This window comes from Fonsecaea monophora (genome assembly GCF_001642475.1).
Source record: "Fonsecaea monophora strain CBS 269.37 chromosome Unknown Scaff26, whole genome shotgun sequence".
NCBI classification, from domain to species: Eukaryota; Fungi; Ascomycota; class Eurotiomycetes; order Chaetothyriales; family Herpotrichiellaceae; genus Fonsecaea; species Fonsecaea monophora.
In genome coordinates this window covers 273,547-290,137 of record NW_019173957.1, presented here as the reverse complement: position 1 = coordinate 290,137, position 16,591 = coordinate 273,547, and the positions used below count along the sequence as shown (strand labels likewise).

The following is a 16,591-nucleotide window of genomic DNA, read 5'->3' as shown; positions in this document are numbered from 1 at the left end:
CGTCGCAGAGAAGAAGAGCTAACAGCTCCTACGAATCACTCCTAGATTCTGAATTGCCCCCGCACACAAGTAAACACTGCGGCTCATACATCTTTTGCCATTGCCCTGCAGAATAAGATGGTGCTGCTCAGGACACAAAGTTGACAGACCTTCTTCCACGACCCGTCAGCTTGCTCAGATGGTTAGATTGTGCTGTTCCTCACCTCGAGACTTTCATCCACATGGCTTCATCATCGCGTACCCAACATCAGGTTCCAGCAGCGTGGTGTATATGCCAGTCAACCGCTCCCTCGACAAACGCCTCTCTTACAGCCTTCGCAATATTCGGTCTCATGTGGCTTGCCTGGCTTGGAGGCGTAGGGTGGCCGCTCCATCTCAATCCCTGCCCACACCTGGATTCTGTACGCGACTCGTTCGACGTATGACTTCTTGTCCAGGATTAAGATTCCCAGCTGGTTGCACGTCCTGCAACGCTGATTGAATACTTCGGCATTGTACCCGTTGTCCATGTAACCTCTTATCAGGATTGCCACCTTCTTACTGGTCCAGCCATCTTTACAGCAAGCGTTCTTCCTCCCCCTGAACCTGCCTTTGATATGGGTCTGCCACTCGTTGTTGGCGTCCCTGTCGCTATTGGTTTCACAAAACCAGGTGGAGGGGACGTTGTGGGACACTGCCTTGACAACTTCGTCGTGGAGAGCCGGATACATGAATGAGGTCTTCATTTTCCGCTTGGGTTTTGCCGAGTTGTTTCCCATTTTTAATGTTGCAATGAGGTTGTCTGAGAAGAGATATGTGAGAGTTGCGCAGGATCATTCAAGAGCTTGGGAGAGCTGACAAGAAGGGATTAAGAAGGTTAAAGAGGGGAGGTTGAACGCCCCGGATCTGTCATAAGGTGAGGCGGCACCTTGCATCTCTAGATTGAATAACAGCTGGTCATGATGGATGGCTGCCTGTACGCTTCACTGGTCGGAGGACTGACATTGTGCATTTCACAAATCAGTCGGGATGCAGTCTGCCCTGCAGGGATGGTTGTGGCTACCAATTGCACAACACCACGTCTCCTCCAGGTTTGAGGCACTGAAAGTCAAGCACGTACCGCTGTCGACGTTTGGACTGACCCGAGGACTAGATTTGCCCATTTTCAAAGGCAAGCGGAGTTGCAGTACCTTTCTGCTACCTCGGGCTTCGCCTACAACATCCATCGCCATGGTGTTCTGGTCGCGAGAAGCGATTTGAACCACAGAGCCGTCATATAGTACCGGTGCATGTGGCAGATTGTCATTCGCATTGCTTTAAAACAAGGCTTCTCTAACGAAGTTGATTCTGGGACTTGTCAAAAAGGGCACGTACGGCTGCATCTCGCTTGAGGAGGCTCCCGTCTTTGGTCAACATTGAGCGGTAGGTTGTGGCTCCCTAAGTCTTCAAGCTCAACACCTCCGAATGGTACCTTCTAGGTCATCTTCTCCGGTATTGTGCTTCCAAACTCGTCCTGGTTCGGCTCCGGATAGGATTCAGACCTACGAGTGCCTACTGTGAAGACGGTGCTTGTATTGATATAGCAGAGACAGCTTTAAAACGAGCTACCCCACCCACTGTCAGGCGGGGTTCCGGGGGGAAGACGGAGCTGGGGTTCGACCCAGCCAATCGTTGGGAGGGGGACTTGGTAGTTACGGTGGCTAGATTCCTAGAGATCCAGACACCTAATGGGTGCCTAGGTGTACCGAGGCGCGCACTAAAAGTATTGCCAATGCTAGTAATGGAGTGACAAGGTGATCAAAAGACAACAGACTTTATTTTCGTTGTCCTTACAGCGGCCTCCGGGGATATCGGAGCTCAATCCTTAGTGCCTACAGCGTCTATCAAGATTGAGAATGTAGACTACACTGTCGCCTATTAGGTCTAACTTATTACTAAGAGATAGGCATAAGTGCCTATAAGCTCAGAAAATCTTCTTTTATAGTAAGTAACGTTTGTCATTTGAATTAGAGTAAATAGTACTTTTAGTGCGCGCCTCCGTACGTGGTACTGTTGACTTAGTCTACAGAACCGCATCTGGGCAACTGGATTTCCTAGTAACAGCCCGTGTACAACGCCCGTGGCGGCGTGATTGGAGCACCGTGACTATACCACAAACGGCGTCTCGACAGGTGAACCTCTGATCACGCATTGGGAATCGGTGGCGCTTCGTTCGGATGGCTTTCGACTCCATGTTCATGGCTCGGATATTGGATGCATTTGCTCAAACCTCAACGGTCAACTTACGGCGTATCTGGGGGACTGGGGAAGGGCTGGGGTTGTACTCTGAAGTAAGTCATGATATGTAGAGGTAATATTTGGGCGATTGAATTGGGGAGAAGGAGAAGAAGGGGTTCAAGATCCTGTAGTTGTATCGACAGTATCGATTGTAGGTCTCGCTAGGACTCAAATCAATCATCCAATCTATCCACATTCGCCATTGAGTCTTTCCACCGCATGAAGCCCGCCAAGGTTCATCAGAGCAGGCTCCGGATAAAATCGATCGTGATTTGCCAACCACTCTTAGCAACTTCCACGGCTGCCGCATCAAACAGCGTAAACCCATGGGGCGCGCCGGGCACGAAACGCAGCGCGGCTGGATTCCCCGCTCGAAGCCAGCGGAAATGCATCAAGACCGAATCGTCGACCAGAGCGTCCTCGGTCCCGACCAGGAAGAGCGCCGGACACAGTCCAGATAAATCAGCGTAAGCTGGAGACACCGCTCTAGTCTTGCGGACTTCCAAGGGCATGTCTTCGATATAGGCGCTGTAAAACCGTTCGGCGTCCTCGAGTGTAAGGATCGGAGATGTGCTGGGCGCGAGCTTCAACGAAGGGAGAATGGACAGGTCGAAGCACCCATAACTCAGGGCCACGCCCTTGATCTCTGCAGCTTTATTCCTCTCCTTGAGATGAAGCAAGACCAGTGCGCACAACGTCGCCCCTGCAGACTGGGTCAATGTCAGCTACTATTCCGCAATTCGAGAGGGGGTAGTGATAACCTCTCCACCCAGAAAGCAGAGTTTGCCACCTAGCTAAAGTACAGTCGTCAGCGGGAGAACTATGCTGGTGACGGCGACACTCACTGTTGCTTCTGAATTCGTCACAAGCCATTCGGCAACATCTTCGCAATCGTGCAGAGCGGCAGGGTATTTATGCTCAGGTGCAAGTCTGTATTCGACCGAGAGCACCGTTAAGCCCGTGTTTTCTGCGATGTGACTCAAAAGGTGATCCTGGCTTGATGATGATTCAGACAGGATCTCTCAACGGGGCGATGGACTCCTTACCCTTTAGCCGTCCCCAGAACCCAGCCGCCGCCGTGGATGTGCAGGAAGATCCCTCGCTGTTGGGTTGACGGCGTGGAAGGCTTGATGACTCGGCACAAGACAGTTCTCCCGGTTTCCCTTGACGGAATGTCAATGTTTGTGGCTCCTTCAACATATTTGAATGCGGGAAAGGCGGCCTGGCCTTTCTCCCGCATGTCACGGTAGACTTCTGCTCCGACCTGACGATGGTCAGCCTCGCGTTATGGTGACTTTAGGGACCCCCGTTCAGGCGAGCCAAAGATGAGCAAATGCCCATACCTCCCACCATTTCGCATCCTCCTGACTTTTGGAGTAAATGGAACGGTTCAACTGTATCGTCTGAGGATTCACATTGGCAGGGTCAAAAGCGCTCAGATCGTATACACAGTCCGAGGGGACTTTGCTCAGGGCCGTGTCCATGTTTAGCTTTAGCGCGACAATCTCTATGCGCGTGCAAGGGGCAAAGCGAAATAGACCATGAATGCTGAGTGTTACCATCTAACAAAGCTTTTTGTTTGGAACTCGCGGATGGGGTTCAACCGAGGCTCTTCATCCAGCTGGTGGGGGATTCATCCCAGATGCCCATTTCATCCGATTGGTACCAAGTTGGTCCTGACTCGTGGCATTCTCCGAGCGAACCCAATCGGCTGTGAGCATAGGTGCCGAGACCCATGTATGTACACGCCACCATGTCAAGCAGCCCTTCTTTGGCCAGCATGCGTGGATCTATTCTCCAGCTGCTCTTCCGGCGGTGGAGCTCCATTTCCCGTGGCTGGACATTCGGCCTCAGGGAAACACGCGATACCGGACTATGTTTCATCGAAGCCGCTGGTCACCCAATTCATCAGGTGAATAACGGTAAGCCTGGACCGAGTGGCAAGCGAGCGCGTGTCTGCACCATGTCCAGTCTCGTAGTGCCGTCATGGCAGACTGATATAGAGCTTGACCAACCGACCAAGACTCCCTTGAAATCCGCAAGCTACACCGACCAGACACTACATCTCGACAGACAGTGGCCGTAACCTGTGTGCCCCTGACACGTAGTGAGAATCTCAAGATGGCCCCTGGAATTGTGACGGACGAATCCATCCCCGACACACCCGGTGATGTACTGGAGGCAGTGGTCAACTACGCAAAGAAAGTCCCCAAGGCAGACGAGACAGGCTATGTGATACCCGACACTTATCTTGGAGCCCGACGTCCCATCAAGATTCTGATAATTGGCTTTGGTGCCGCGGCCATCAACATTGTCCATGCGATCGGCCAACAGAAGGACAACAACGTCGTGGTACAATGTTACGAGAAGAACGATGAAGTTGGGGGTACGTGGTATGAGAATAAGTATGCCTCACACAGAGACCGTCAATCTGGATTCTGCTGATTCACTCCTTTCTAGATATCCCGGTTGTGCTTGTGACATTGTAGGTGTCTCAACCTCTGATGTGCTGGACTGACACTAACTCCTGGCACAGCCAGCCGTCAATTATATGTTTTCGTGGCACTCAAAGCCGGACTGGACCAGCTAGTAAGGCAGCTTATCCCTCGTCATCCCTGGTGCCTTTTTCCACTGACAGGAGGTAGCTATGCAACCTCACAGGAGATCCTGGGGTACTTCAAGGATATTGTGGACAAGCATCACATGCAGGGTTTTGTTAAGCTGAGGCATGCAGTGTCTGGCGCGTGGTGGAATGAGGAGACCGGAAAATGGAAAATCAAGATCACCCCTAACGGAAACGAGGAAGCCGCTTTCTACGACGAAGGGGAAGTCCTCATCAACGCGACCGGAGTCTTGAAGTGAGTGATACCTACGTTGAAGGCGACAAAATGCCAGACTTTGTGTGGTATAGTGTGCAGGCTGCTAATCAAACCAACGTCCCAGTAACTGGAAATGGCCGGCTGTCCCTGGAGTCGAGAAATTCAAGAATAAAGTCCACAGTGCGGCCTGGGACGATACGGTCGACTTGGACGACAAGGTCGTTGGCATCATTGGAAATGGCTCGAGTGCCGTCCAGATCATTCCCGCAATATTTCCTCGTAAGTCTAACAGAACGCTGGAAACGACTCACAGAACACTAAAGACTCGGCATAGGTGTGAAGAAAATGATCTCCTACCAACGGTCATCCACCTGGATTACAGCGGGTTTCGCCCAGAAGTACGCTGGTGAAAACGGCGCCAATTTCAACTGTGAGAGCCCAAGCAACTCGACAAAGCAAACAGACTGTAGCTGACCTGAGCTCAACAGACACTGAGGAGCAAAAGGCCGAATTCGCTGCCAATCCAGCCAAGTACCTCCACTATCGCAAGATGGTGGAAGAAGAGCTCAATCAACGATTTAAATTTGTTAGTCTATAATCTGAGTGGCGTGTCTGGAGGCCGAGCTAATAGAATCTTGATTAGATCATTAATGGGTCGGAGGAGCAAGCGGAAGCACTTGCTGTAAGTCTCTATCGGACAGTCCGAGTCATACTTCAGGATGCTGACACTGCTCTAGTTTGCAAGGCAGGAAATGGCCAAAAAGCTCTCAGGAAGAAAAGACTTGATCGAGAAGATGGTTCCCACCAACTACGCAGTAGGCTGCAGGGTATGTTACCAGGCCCAAGTTGGTCTACTCATCGCCCTTGACTTGCTAACCTCCTACCACAGCGACCAACACCAGGTAACGGATACCTGGAGTGCTTGACCAATGACGAAAAGTGCGAGGTGACATTCTCCCCGATTCAGGAGATTACCGAAGACAGCATCATCACGACTGATGGAAAAGAACGCAAGATCGACGTCCTTGTCTGCGCTACAGGGTTTGATGTATCCTTCCGACCCCGATATCCCATTGTAGGTAAACGGGGGATCGACTTGCGAGATGCCTGGAAAGACCAACCGTACACCTATCTCAGCGCAACCGTCCCAGACTTCCCCAATTACTTCAGTAAGTCCAGAGAGTTCCTCTTGAATCGACATGGCTCAGATTCTTGCAATTTGGAGTTCCATAGCTGACGATCGTCACTCCCAGTGATCAATGGGCCGTTTGGGCCCTACGGTCACGGCTCCATTCTCCCTGTGATCGAAATCATTACACGGTATCTCGAGAAGTTTGTGGAGAAGCTCCAGACAGAAGACGTGAAGTACTTTGCGCCCAAGATGGAGGCGGTGGAAGACTTCAGACGCCATCGAGAGCTGTTCCTGAAGCGGACCGCGTGGAGTTCGCCCTGTCGGTCGTGGTTCAAGGGTGGCACAGTCGATGGTCCCATCATGATGTGGCCGGGAAGTCGATTGCATTTCTTTGAGGCAATGGCGAAACCGCGCTATGAGGTACATACTTTCCGCCTTCTCCCCCTTTTCCTACATGTCACCAAATGCCTTGCGACCCAGCAGCTGACTTTTTCTCATTCAAAATAAAAAGGACTATAATTGGGCATACAACAGTGTCAACAGGTTCTCGTACTTTGGCAATGGCTTCTCGCAGAGAGAGGTGGATGGGAATGACATTTCTTGGTATATCAACGGGGTCTAGTGGCGCTGGTTGGTCACAAATATGGGACATATGGTAGATCTGGTAGAGATAGAAGTAGCTGTGTTCAATCATAAAGTGTTGACCTTTGGCTTCTAGCTTGAGTTCTTCTGTCCTCCCCAATAGTCGAGCTCTTTGTTATGCTACACTCCTCCAAATAGATTACGAAGTTCCCATGTGACAGCTGCAAATATCTGTCTGTGAGCGGTGGGATGGGACATGGGATCAAACCAGAGCCTCGCCATCTTAGTGCAACCCGGCACTTAACCGAGGATTGAAAGTTTTCATTCAGTAGAGATAGACAAGCTATGAATAGTGCAGGTCAACTTCGACGAGCTGAGCAGAGGACCAGACCTCTCTACCCTGATTTCCCGACTTGGCCCAATCCGCTGCATGTCCCTGGAACGTGAGGTAGTCTTCCATCGCCCAGAGTGCGAAGCCGCCAACAGTTCGTGGCGGCGAGGCTAATGAATGCTGTACCCGACTCCAATTGGGTCGGTTGTGTGATTTGGGCCGACGACTGTGGGTCACTCAAAACTTCCTGGTCAGCCGAACATCGCGTCTAGCACAAGCATGGAACATTTGGAGTTTGGCCGAGGTTGGAGTCAGTGAGGAGGGCACGGCGGGACTCGACTCTTGGTATACTTGTTACGTAGCAGGCTGGCAAAGGCGAGGACTTTGTTACAAAAAGACGTGGGTAATGAGACAGGGCCATTGTTGAACAATATCAACCATAATCCGCCACGGGGTGTTTAACCATCTGATCCTTCGAAGACGGCGCAGAAGAAGTGCTTGTGAGATAGCCCAAAAAACAACAACAGCCAAAAACCCAACCCCTCTTGGAATACTAAGAGCGAAGAAATGTCTACGAGCCACAGCGACCCAAATGCCGTTGACTGCAGTGTCGAGGCTGATCGGAGCAAACTCAAGGGCAAGACGGCCATCATTACAGGGGGTATGTATATCCTACGTCTTCCGAGCCAGATGATGAGCATTTCATCGTCTGAGCTGGCTGGCAGAAGCAGCCTTCCGCCCCTTGACAATTGACTGACTGACATTGAACCTCTTCCAATAATACAGGGGCAAATGGAATAGGGGCGGTCTATGCCCGATCCTTAGCCAGCGCAGGGTACGCTCCGTCATGCCATAGAGGACTCCGTCATGGAATCCTGAGAGAGTCTCCCCGGGACAGCTAATGGCGGTTTTTCTTGCAGGGCTTATGTCATGATCGGTGACCTCGATGACCGTCGTGCGGCAGAGATAGCATCATCATACCCAGGGTACGCTTCAACCCCTCAAGAAATATTTTATATGTCCCCCTCTTCAAACCCTTCCAATTGGCACGGTGGGGTTTGCCCGCATAGCACCCTGTGCAGAACTCCTTTCTAACACCTGGCAATCTGCCTCTTTCCCAACAGACAAATATGGACCTCGCATTGTGACGTGACCAATTGGGAGGACCAGGCAAAGATGTTCGAAGAGACGCTGGCAAAATCGCCCAGTGGTCGTGTCGATATTGTGGTCGCCAATGCTGGAATTAGCGGGCAAGATCCAGTGTTTGTGGATGACTGTGAGTAGTCACTAACCACCTGCTCCGGCCTCAACTCCTTGCGAGGACAACGAGATGGCCCGATCCAAGACTGACTTTTGGTGTGTGTGACCCGTCAAGCCACCGCACCGACACCGCAGAAGCCAAATCTCAAGATATTGGACATCAACCTAATTGGCGTCTTCTACACCATCAAGTTGGCTCTGTTTTACTTCCGCAAGCAGTTCAACGCGGCTGTCTCGGCAGGGAATGAAGGCCCGGACTCGAGCCTTGTTCTGCAGGGCAGTCTTGCCGGCTACGTTGACCAACCCGGTTCACCACAGTACAATGCTTCCAAATTCGGGCTTCGGGGCACTATGAGGTGCTTGAGAAGGACATCGTTGCAACACGGCACCAGGGTTAACTATATCGCGCCATGGTAAGAATTGTGTATCGATTGCCATGTCTCTGGCGCATTAGTGTCCCCGTGGGCCATTTAGGGGGAGATCAGAGCAGCCTTTCCCAAAACCTGCGTATACGGATAATGAGCTGACCATGCACCCGACTCTCCAGGTACATCAAAACCGACATTATCAGCGATGCTGTCGCCGAACGCATTACCTCGAAAGGAGCCGTCTTCGCCTCGATTGATGACGCGGGCGAGGCTCTCGTGAGGATCGCCTCCGACACAAGTGTGCAAGGTAAGTGATCGATTTGATTGTCTGTTTTCTTGACTGCACATAACCAAAGTGAAAATTCATCTACAATGCTCCGACATGCTGATGCCCCCATTCCAGGTCGATCATTGGCGATTGTCCCTCGCATCTGGGCGCCCCTCGGATACTTGGATGTGGATCATGACGACTACAAGGATGGAGATTTCCTCAAAGGATGGCAAGAAATAGTTCTGAGGACTAGCCACAGACTGACAGGGCCATCTGTCATCAACTGAAGGAGATGAGAGGTTGTTCTTGTTGAGATATGGCTTAGATAGGATTGGAAATCTCATTACTTGGTGATCCCCACACAGCCCATTGATTTGGGAGACCAAGGCTGTAAATGATCTCCTGACCTCTCTTCCACAATCTAACCATCTCCCCCCACCTCGACTAGTAGCTTTCTCGCTTCGCAGTCTGCGGAGGCATGGAGAAGGAGGACATTCGCAGGGAACAAAGTGGAGCCACGTCTTTCCTTTTACGGTTAGTGCGCTCCGGTCAACCTCGGACCGAATTCGCCACGGACCACCAGGGGACTTTAATATCCCAAATCTGCCGCGTTTGTGCCTTTCGGTCGGCAAGGAAGGGATCTCTCCTCTATCTTAGCCTGTCAATCGGATCAAAGGCATCGGCAACCAGCAACCAGGATGCTCTCTTTGGATACTGGAGGTGAAGCTCGACAAGGTCCGGCGGCCTCTCGTGGGGCGAGGGCAGCTAGAGCGTGCGTGCGCTGTCATGCTCGCAAAGTCCGCTGCAATGCGGCTACGCCTGGAAATGACGGACGGTGTTCCTCCTGCGTGTCGATCGGGGTTCCATGTGAACTTCTCCCAGAACGAAGACGGTTCGTTTTGGGACCCCGCCCTAAGCAGGGAATCACAGCTAACTTGACCGATTTGTAAGGCAATATCGCGAGCGTCAGAAAAGTTCCTACAGCAAACCTGCCACTCGGGTCGATGGTCTGCCGGGAAACGCGCGGAATGCATCTGTAGACGGCCTGCAAGCTCCGCTGAAGCCTAAGCCGACATCTATCGACCAAGCTCAACCTGTTGTCGAGGCAGCGACGAGACTGCCGGGCGCATCGATCAGTAGTGATTATGGCGTGCGAAATCACGGGCTTCAAGGCACGGCCTACATCCAGGACGAGGCCCAGCGCGAGCTTATCGACTTTCCAACGGTCGACTCGTCCTCGTCAGGAGTAAAGTCTTCAGCAGGTGGCGGCGCTTCCAATGCTTTCGAGAGCAATGTCTGGAGCGGTCCTCTCGAGGCTGTCAGGCAGACGTCTGAGGGCCACTCTGCGCCTTCCTGGGGATCAGCAAGGCCTGAGCATTCTGCTCAACCGACGACAACTTCAACGGTAAAAGCCAGACCCCGGAGATATTTTGTATACTCGGGCGACACCCTTTCACATTCTTTCCTGCCTCACATGACGGGCCACCGACGTTTCAAAAGAAGCAGCCGCCTTGTCCCAGAGACAGGACAGTCGACCTGTACGAGTCTCTCCAGCGAGCCATTTCCTGTCGCTACATGTCCATCCCGTCGGTGGGAGCCAAAAATACTCCAGCCCACCACCAGCGGAGACACTGTCTTCGGCCACTTGAACTCGGTGGACACGTTCTACCTTACGAGGCTCAAGAATATCCTCTATTTCCCAGAGACCTCTGTGGCACGCATGTTTTTCCTCGCATTCAGAGAACACGTGCTGCCCACTTGTCCCGTCACAGACAGATATGAGTTGAACGAAATCTACGAGAATTTCGTAAACGGGCACATCACCTGCCCCATGCTATTGCATTCGATTTTCTTTTCGTCGTCGCAATATGTCTCCCAGGATGCGCTGACAAGCGCGGGGTTTGACTCGCTTCACGAGGCAAAGGCATATTTCTACGAACGTGCGACCTTGCTCTACGCATTGAACTGTGAATACGACCAGCTCCGGATCATTCAAGCCCTTTTGTTTGTCAGCATGTGGTGGTCCGACTTCAGCGAGGAAAAGGGCACCAAATACTGGATCTCGTGTGCCGCGAACCTGGCACTGGCCATCGGACTGCACAAGGCAGTCCCCGCGGCGGCCCGTCTAAGTCAACAGGAACGATCAATGTGGCGCAGGACCTTCTGGACCGTTTACGTGAGTTTAACTCGTCGCAGGCCCCCCACACGGGTTTCCTTCGTTGTATTCTAACTGGGACTAGAGCAGGGATTGCAACGCGTCGGTTGCCATGGGCCGTCCCCTCACGATCAACAGCAAGGAGATCGACGTGGAAGAGCTTAGTGATGCAGACTTCTATGAAAGACGGGAGGCATCTCCCCTCGGCCGTTACCCTGGCTCCGAGGCGGAGGCTCTGGTTGACTTCACCGAATACTCGAGCACGCAGGTTTTTTACGCCGTCAGGACAGCTCGTCAAGCCGCTTTATGTAAGTTTGCAATTTGAGTCCTCTGGTGAAGCGTACATATCCATGATCGCCTTCGTGTATGACTTCGGCAGTGGTCCAAGTGAAGATGATTGACCTATGTCCCTCTCCAGTGGACCGAACGATCATAGTCGATTTGAACCATGCTCTCGGCAGCGAAGATGCCATCAGAGAACTGTATGAATGCCAACGTGAAATCACCATCCTGCGAACGGAACTATCAAGCTACATCGCCAGCCAGGCCGATGGGGGAGCGAAAGACGGAACTCCCGTCCCTACGGAGATGCGGTGGATCATGTTTCTGCAACTGAGTACCGAACGAACACTGTCGATCGTCTGTCGCTACCTTCGAAGACACCTTGAGAAAAGTCAAGCTTGGGATGCCACCTGCTCGCACAAAGTGTCCGAGATCCGCGCTGAACTGGTCCGGGCCGCTGCCAGGACACTGAACTTGTACGAAGAGCTCCTCAACTCTGATTGCTTGAGATATTCTCCCAATTTCCTGTAAGTTGACCATCTCTGCGTCTCAGCTCTTTATTTTTGGGTGCTCATCCAGAACATTTCAGGAACACCCCCATCTTCGGGGCCATGGTCACGTACGCCGAAATCATCAAAGAAGCACGCGAGAAAGGCCGGGTCGACAGGATTGCAACAAACAAGTACCAGCTTGGAACCATGATATTGGAGGAGATGGAGTCGTTCTGGCCTGCCTCGGCGTGGGCATGCTCCTTGTTCAAGATCTTGGCCGAAAAGGATTTCTTACCTCTCCGAATTCTGCCCCATGCGTCCCGGTGGCAGAGCCTGAACCGGGTAGCGAAGAAGTGGGAACCGAAACTGGAACCGGCTTCAACCAAGATGGTGGTGGAGGAGGTGGTGGTCCCCAGGCTGAAAGATCAGCGGAAAGATCATCCTTCGGCTACGATCCGTTGCAGGACGCGAACTTCTTCCTGAACTTCAACGCCAACAGTACCCTCGAGGCTATGTTCTCTGACGATCTCTTTGACCCACAAACGTGGTATGCCGCGATCTAGGCCCGCAGCAACGAAACTTACGTTGTCGTGTATGGGAGGGAGTCTGCTATTCATGGCTGGCTGGCTATCGCCGTTTGACCAACGACTTTGCTGTTCGGCCAGCGTGTATTATAGTGTGAGAGTTCTGGCCTTGCACGTGTACAATAATGTCTCCCAGAAGCAGACGACTCTGTCCGGGCCGGGCACCGTTTCTACTATTTCTACCTGAGTATCTTGTAAGTCCATTGATTGACGTTACCCTACGAACACAATGTTAAAATCCCAATAAGTGATACACTGGGTATTTTGATTGTTGAACAGCCATCTCGGAGAAAAAGTCTCTTTCCCTTATGGATGTAGCCGGGTCTGTTCAATGTCGTTGGAGCAATCAAGCAAGTAAGCAGCCAACAGCAAGCCCACCGATGTTTCCTTCTTCTGAAGCCATTGCTTTCAAGCCATCCCTCTGTTTCTTTGGCTCTGTGGCTTGTTGACCCTGGAATCATTATGCTCCTGCCACTCCCATGTCGCTCGTTCACTCGAACTTCGTTTTGAACGCCAGCGCCGCGGGATCTTCCTCCCACGAGACTCGGTCCAAGTGGTTCTTCGCCCCCAGCCACACCGGACGGGTGAGATAAAATCCCCAATCCACGTCAAAGTACTTGCCACAGGCGGCGTACAAGACCGTCCCCTGGCATTGGGGGCTGAGAGAGAGGTACGCGACCGCTTTCGCGGGGACGTCGGCCGGCTGCATGCACTCCCTGGCCGAAACGATCTTCTCGCGCTCCTCTGGAGGGATGATACCGGTGTCGGTCCAGAATGGGCACACGAGGTTAAGTCGGATGTTGTATTTCTCTGGGATGTCGGTCCGCAGGGTCCGGATCAAGCCCAAGAGCTGTACAAAGTGGCCACACACGTCCGGCCCCGTGGTCAGCAGATGACTTTGCCAGCGAGAGGGAGAAGGGGGAAAGGTCGTTTGCAGGCGTGCGTGCTTGCGACCTCTTGCTACAACAGCAGCTTACTTACACCGTGCTTGGAGACAGCATACATCGGGGTGCCTCCGACGCCATTGAAACCTGTGCTCGGGATTCAGTTAATTTTGACATCTTCTCTCTGTCATGTGGAGGGAAGACAGGTCAACAGTGGATATTCCAAAGGGTACCTGCGTACTTTTACCACTGCCGGTAATGACTATACTTCCTCCTTCGGGCTGTTTCTTCATAAAGTGCGTGGCGATTTTGAAGCCGTTTATGGGCGCAATGAGATTTACCGCCAGAACCGAGTATTTGGGCTCCTTCAGCCTTCCCCGATCGTCGCATTCGTCGACAAAGACATTTTCGATCTCGCCGACCCCGGCGTTTAGAAATGCGATGTCGATCCGACCGTACGTCTTTGCTGTCCACTCGAACAGGTCGTACTGCTCGTCCCACTTGGTGAGGTCTACCTTGCGAAAGGCGACGTTGGCCGTCTCTTCCGGAGGCGGGTTCAGGTCTGCAGAGACGATTTGCGCGCCGTGGGCCGAGAAGAATTTGACCGTGGCAAGGCCAATGCCACTGCTCCCGCCTGGAGAATTTCGCGGGTTAAATGCGCGTCAACGCGATTCCGTGAGGTGTAAAACAAACCTGTGATAATGACAATCTTCCCCTTCAGGCCGTCGAAAATCTTCTCGTCGAACTTGACCTCGGCCATCTTTTGGAAAACCCAGACTGTTGGGTCGAAAGGGAACACAAAAGGGGTGAAGGTTTATGGACTTTTGGTTATGGAGCGACGAGCAGTGAGAGCACGAGAATACTCTTCTTTTTTGATTGCCGGATCTTTGTTTATTTTTTCCCTGGAAGATATTATTGTCCCATGCATGAATGGCTCAAGTTTCCATTCCCCCTCTTCACCGTCCCCTCCGCCGGCATTTCCTCTTGTGGGTAGAACTGGAGTCGCTGCTGGCTGACAATTCCACCGACAGCCGACGGCTGACTGGGGTAAGTGGCGAGGGTCTTTCATGCAGAACTCAAAACGAAAGTAACCCTATCGGTTTGTCGAGCCGATCGAGCATAATAATTCGTCCGAGGAGGCAGTTCGGCAACCAGTGGGGCCCGTATCGATACACCGTGGTCGACTATAGCGCTATGTGTCTAGGCTCGGGAGAAACGAGCTCTGCATCGATCACTGCGCTATGGGGCGGAGTGGAAGGACTGACGAGGACTACTTGTATACTTTGACGGAACTCTGGGCGAGTTTTGACAGAGTGCGAAATCCACCCAAACCTTTCTGTCCATCACCTTCTGTTCCTTCTCGTTCGTTAAAAGAGGTCACATACCCAACGTTGAGAGTGATCAGCGCTTGATAGACTGTCAAAAATGGTCGACTTTGACGCTCTGCCTGATTTCGATGCCCTGCCATCCGTGGAGGGCATGCCTCCGGGGTGTGCGTGGGGAATTTTTGACCAGGACGGGAAGAAGGATTATCTCGGTTGCTTCAACCTACTGACGCCCAAAGTGAAGAGAGAGGCATTAAAAGAAGCCCGCGATGGCGTCTCAATCTCGTTGAATTGGCCGCTCAATGCCATCGCAGCCCCTGGGTTTGGCCGTCGACCGACCGAGCACACGATAGTGGATGCCATGGAAGGACCGTTCAAAACCCACGGATTCGATGATGAGCTGGCGTTCAATACTCAGTGCTCAAGCCAGTGGGATAGTTTGGTTCATTGGGGCCATCAGCCTACCGGACTGTTCTATAACGGATCGACTCCGAGCAAGGCGAACTTGAACCAGCCCACTGGCGCGGCGGACAAGAGTATACCCACGTTAAATCACTGGCATGAACATGGTTGTATGGTGGGCAGAGGAGTGTTGTTAGACTACAAGGCATACGCACAGTCAAAAGGCATCGCATACAACTGCTTTGATTCACACGCCATCACGGTAGCCGATCTGGAAGCCGTGGCGGCTTATCAAAACACTTCGTTCAAGTATGGGGACATCCTGATTGTCCGGACGGGCTTCACCGACGAGCTGCAAGCCGCTGGCAGCGCAGAGAAGCAAGCTGCTCTACTGGGGTCTCACAAGGCCGCGGGTGTTGCAGGCAACATAGAGACGGCGCGATGGATGTGGAATCATCACTTCTCTGCTGTGGCCGGCGATGCCATTGCCTTTGAAACTTTCCCACCAATGGTCGAGGAAGACGGTCGTGTTCGCCAGGGAAAGATGCCGGAAATGGGTTTGTCCTCTCCTTCTCTTCTCTCTTCTCTTCTTACCAGCCACATGTAGTCCAAATACCTCGACAAATTGCTGACACTAACCTTTCTGTCTCTCTCCACAGTGTTGCACAAGTACCTGATCACTTTCTTCGGCATGTATATCGGCGAGCTCTGGGATCTCAAAGCATTGGGAGAGTACTGCGCAAAGGTGAAGCGCTACGAGTTCCTTCTCTGCTCTGTGCCACTCAACATGCCTGGGCTGGTTGGATCGCCCCCGAATGCGGTTGCAATTTTCTGAAGCGGAATAAGATAGTCCGTCAACATTAGGGGAGGATTGGTTACATAACGTACCCAAGATCGAGCTGCTATACCAAAGTGTCATAGCCTTGTAGGGTCATGTACTCGGTATACTCGTGGGCATCATTGCCGTGAGAAGTGAGAATACCTGAGATGTGCAGCTTTAGCATCACACTCTTGGCTATACATACAAGCGAATACCTCCGCGCCGTGAACCATTTGACACCAGTGGGCCCAAGACTCTCGGTCTCGCTGTCGAGCATCTTTGCGGATCCGGACCTTCTTTTTGCCACTCGCTTCGAGACTCCAAGGGTAGTCTATGTATGTAATAAGATTCTCTTTGGGCTCCATAAGAAACAGCACAAGGAAATTCCGCATACGGTCACACCATATTCTCTGAGTGGTCGGCTCGGCTGGCTGTCTGGCCTGCTGCTATTCGCTCGGATGAATTCTGATGAATTTTGCTCTGCCGAAGCCTCACCCTGTTGTGTTTACCAGTCTTTCGGCTAGATTTGAAAGGCCAATCTCGGCCCCTCGCGTCCACTTGGCCACGTTTTGCTATGGACCTCGTGTACCTATTATCACATATACTTCGCTGCTGTTTCGGAGGCTCAT

At 52.3% G+C, this 16,591-nt stretch overlaps 5 protein-coding genes across 5 annotated transcripts; 2 read left to right on the top strand and 3 right to left on the bottom strand.

The window, feature by feature from the left end:
• Nucleotides 1-278: 278 nt before the first annotated feature.
• On the bottom strand, nt 279-758 carry AYO21_04616 (hypothetical protein; the record flags this gene model as incomplete). The annotated part of the gene is made up of 1 exon (XM_022654588.1): nt 279-758. The coding sequence occupies one exon, from the start codon at nt 756-758 to the stop codon at nt 279-281; it is 480 nt and encodes a 159-aa protein (XP_022513188.1).
• Nucleotides 759-2,495: 1,737 nt separating this feature from the next.
• Nucleotides 2,496-3,740, bottom strand: AYO21_04615 (hypothetical protein; the record flags this gene model as incomplete). The annotated part of the gene is made up of 5 exons (XM_022654587.1): nt 2,496-2,966; nt 3,018-3,050; nt 3,102-3,252; nt 3,303-3,520; nt 3,600-3,740. 5 exons carry the CDS (start codon nt 3,738-3,740, stop codon nt 2,496-2,498), a joined length of 1,014 nt encoding a protein of 337 aa, XP_022513187.1.
• Nucleotides 3,741-4,377: 637 nt separating this feature from the next.
• On the top strand, nt 4,378-12,510 carry AYO21_04614 (hypothetical protein; the record flags this gene model as incomplete). The annotated part of the gene is made up of 21 exons (XM_022654586.1): nt 4,378-4,642; nt 4,793-4,845; nt 4,918-5,114; nt 5,200-5,354; nt 5,410-5,505; nt 5,564-5,661; nt 5,719-5,757; nt 5,813-5,902; nt 5,965-6,244; nt 6,329-6,627; nt 7,679-7,781; nt 7,907-7,955; nt 8,041-8,106; nt 8,245-8,396; nt 8,496-8,793; nt 8,928-9,055; nt 10,060-11,195; nt 11,260-11,482; nt 11,593-11,983; nt 12,046-12,349; nt 12,412-12,510. 21 exons carry the CDS (start codon nt 4,378-4,380, stop codon nt 12,508-12,510), a joined length of 4,521 nt encoding a protein of 1,506 aa, XP_022513186.1.
• A 511-nt stretch (nt 12,511-13,021) lies between these two features.
• AYO21_04613 (hypothetical protein) lies at nt 13,022-14,175 on the bottom strand (the record flags this gene model as incomplete). The annotated part of the gene is made up of 4 exons (XM_022654585.1): nt 13,022-13,381; nt 13,513-13,562; nt 13,657-14,049; nt 14,109-14,175. 4 exons carry the CDS (start codon nt 14,173-14,175, stop codon nt 13,022-13,024), a joined length of 870 nt encoding a protein of 289 aa, XP_022513185.1.
• A 665-nt stretch (nt 14,176-14,840) lies between these two features.
• Nucleotides 14,841-15,977, top strand: AYO21_04612 (hypothetical protein; the record flags this gene model as incomplete). The annotated part of the gene is made up of 2 exons (XM_022654584.1): nt 14,841-15,699; nt 15,802-15,977. 2 exons carry the CDS (start codon nt 14,841-14,843, stop codon nt 15,975-15,977), a joined length of 1,035 nt encoding a protein of 344 aa, XP_022513184.1.
• Nucleotides 15,978-16,591: the final 614 nt, after the last annotated feature.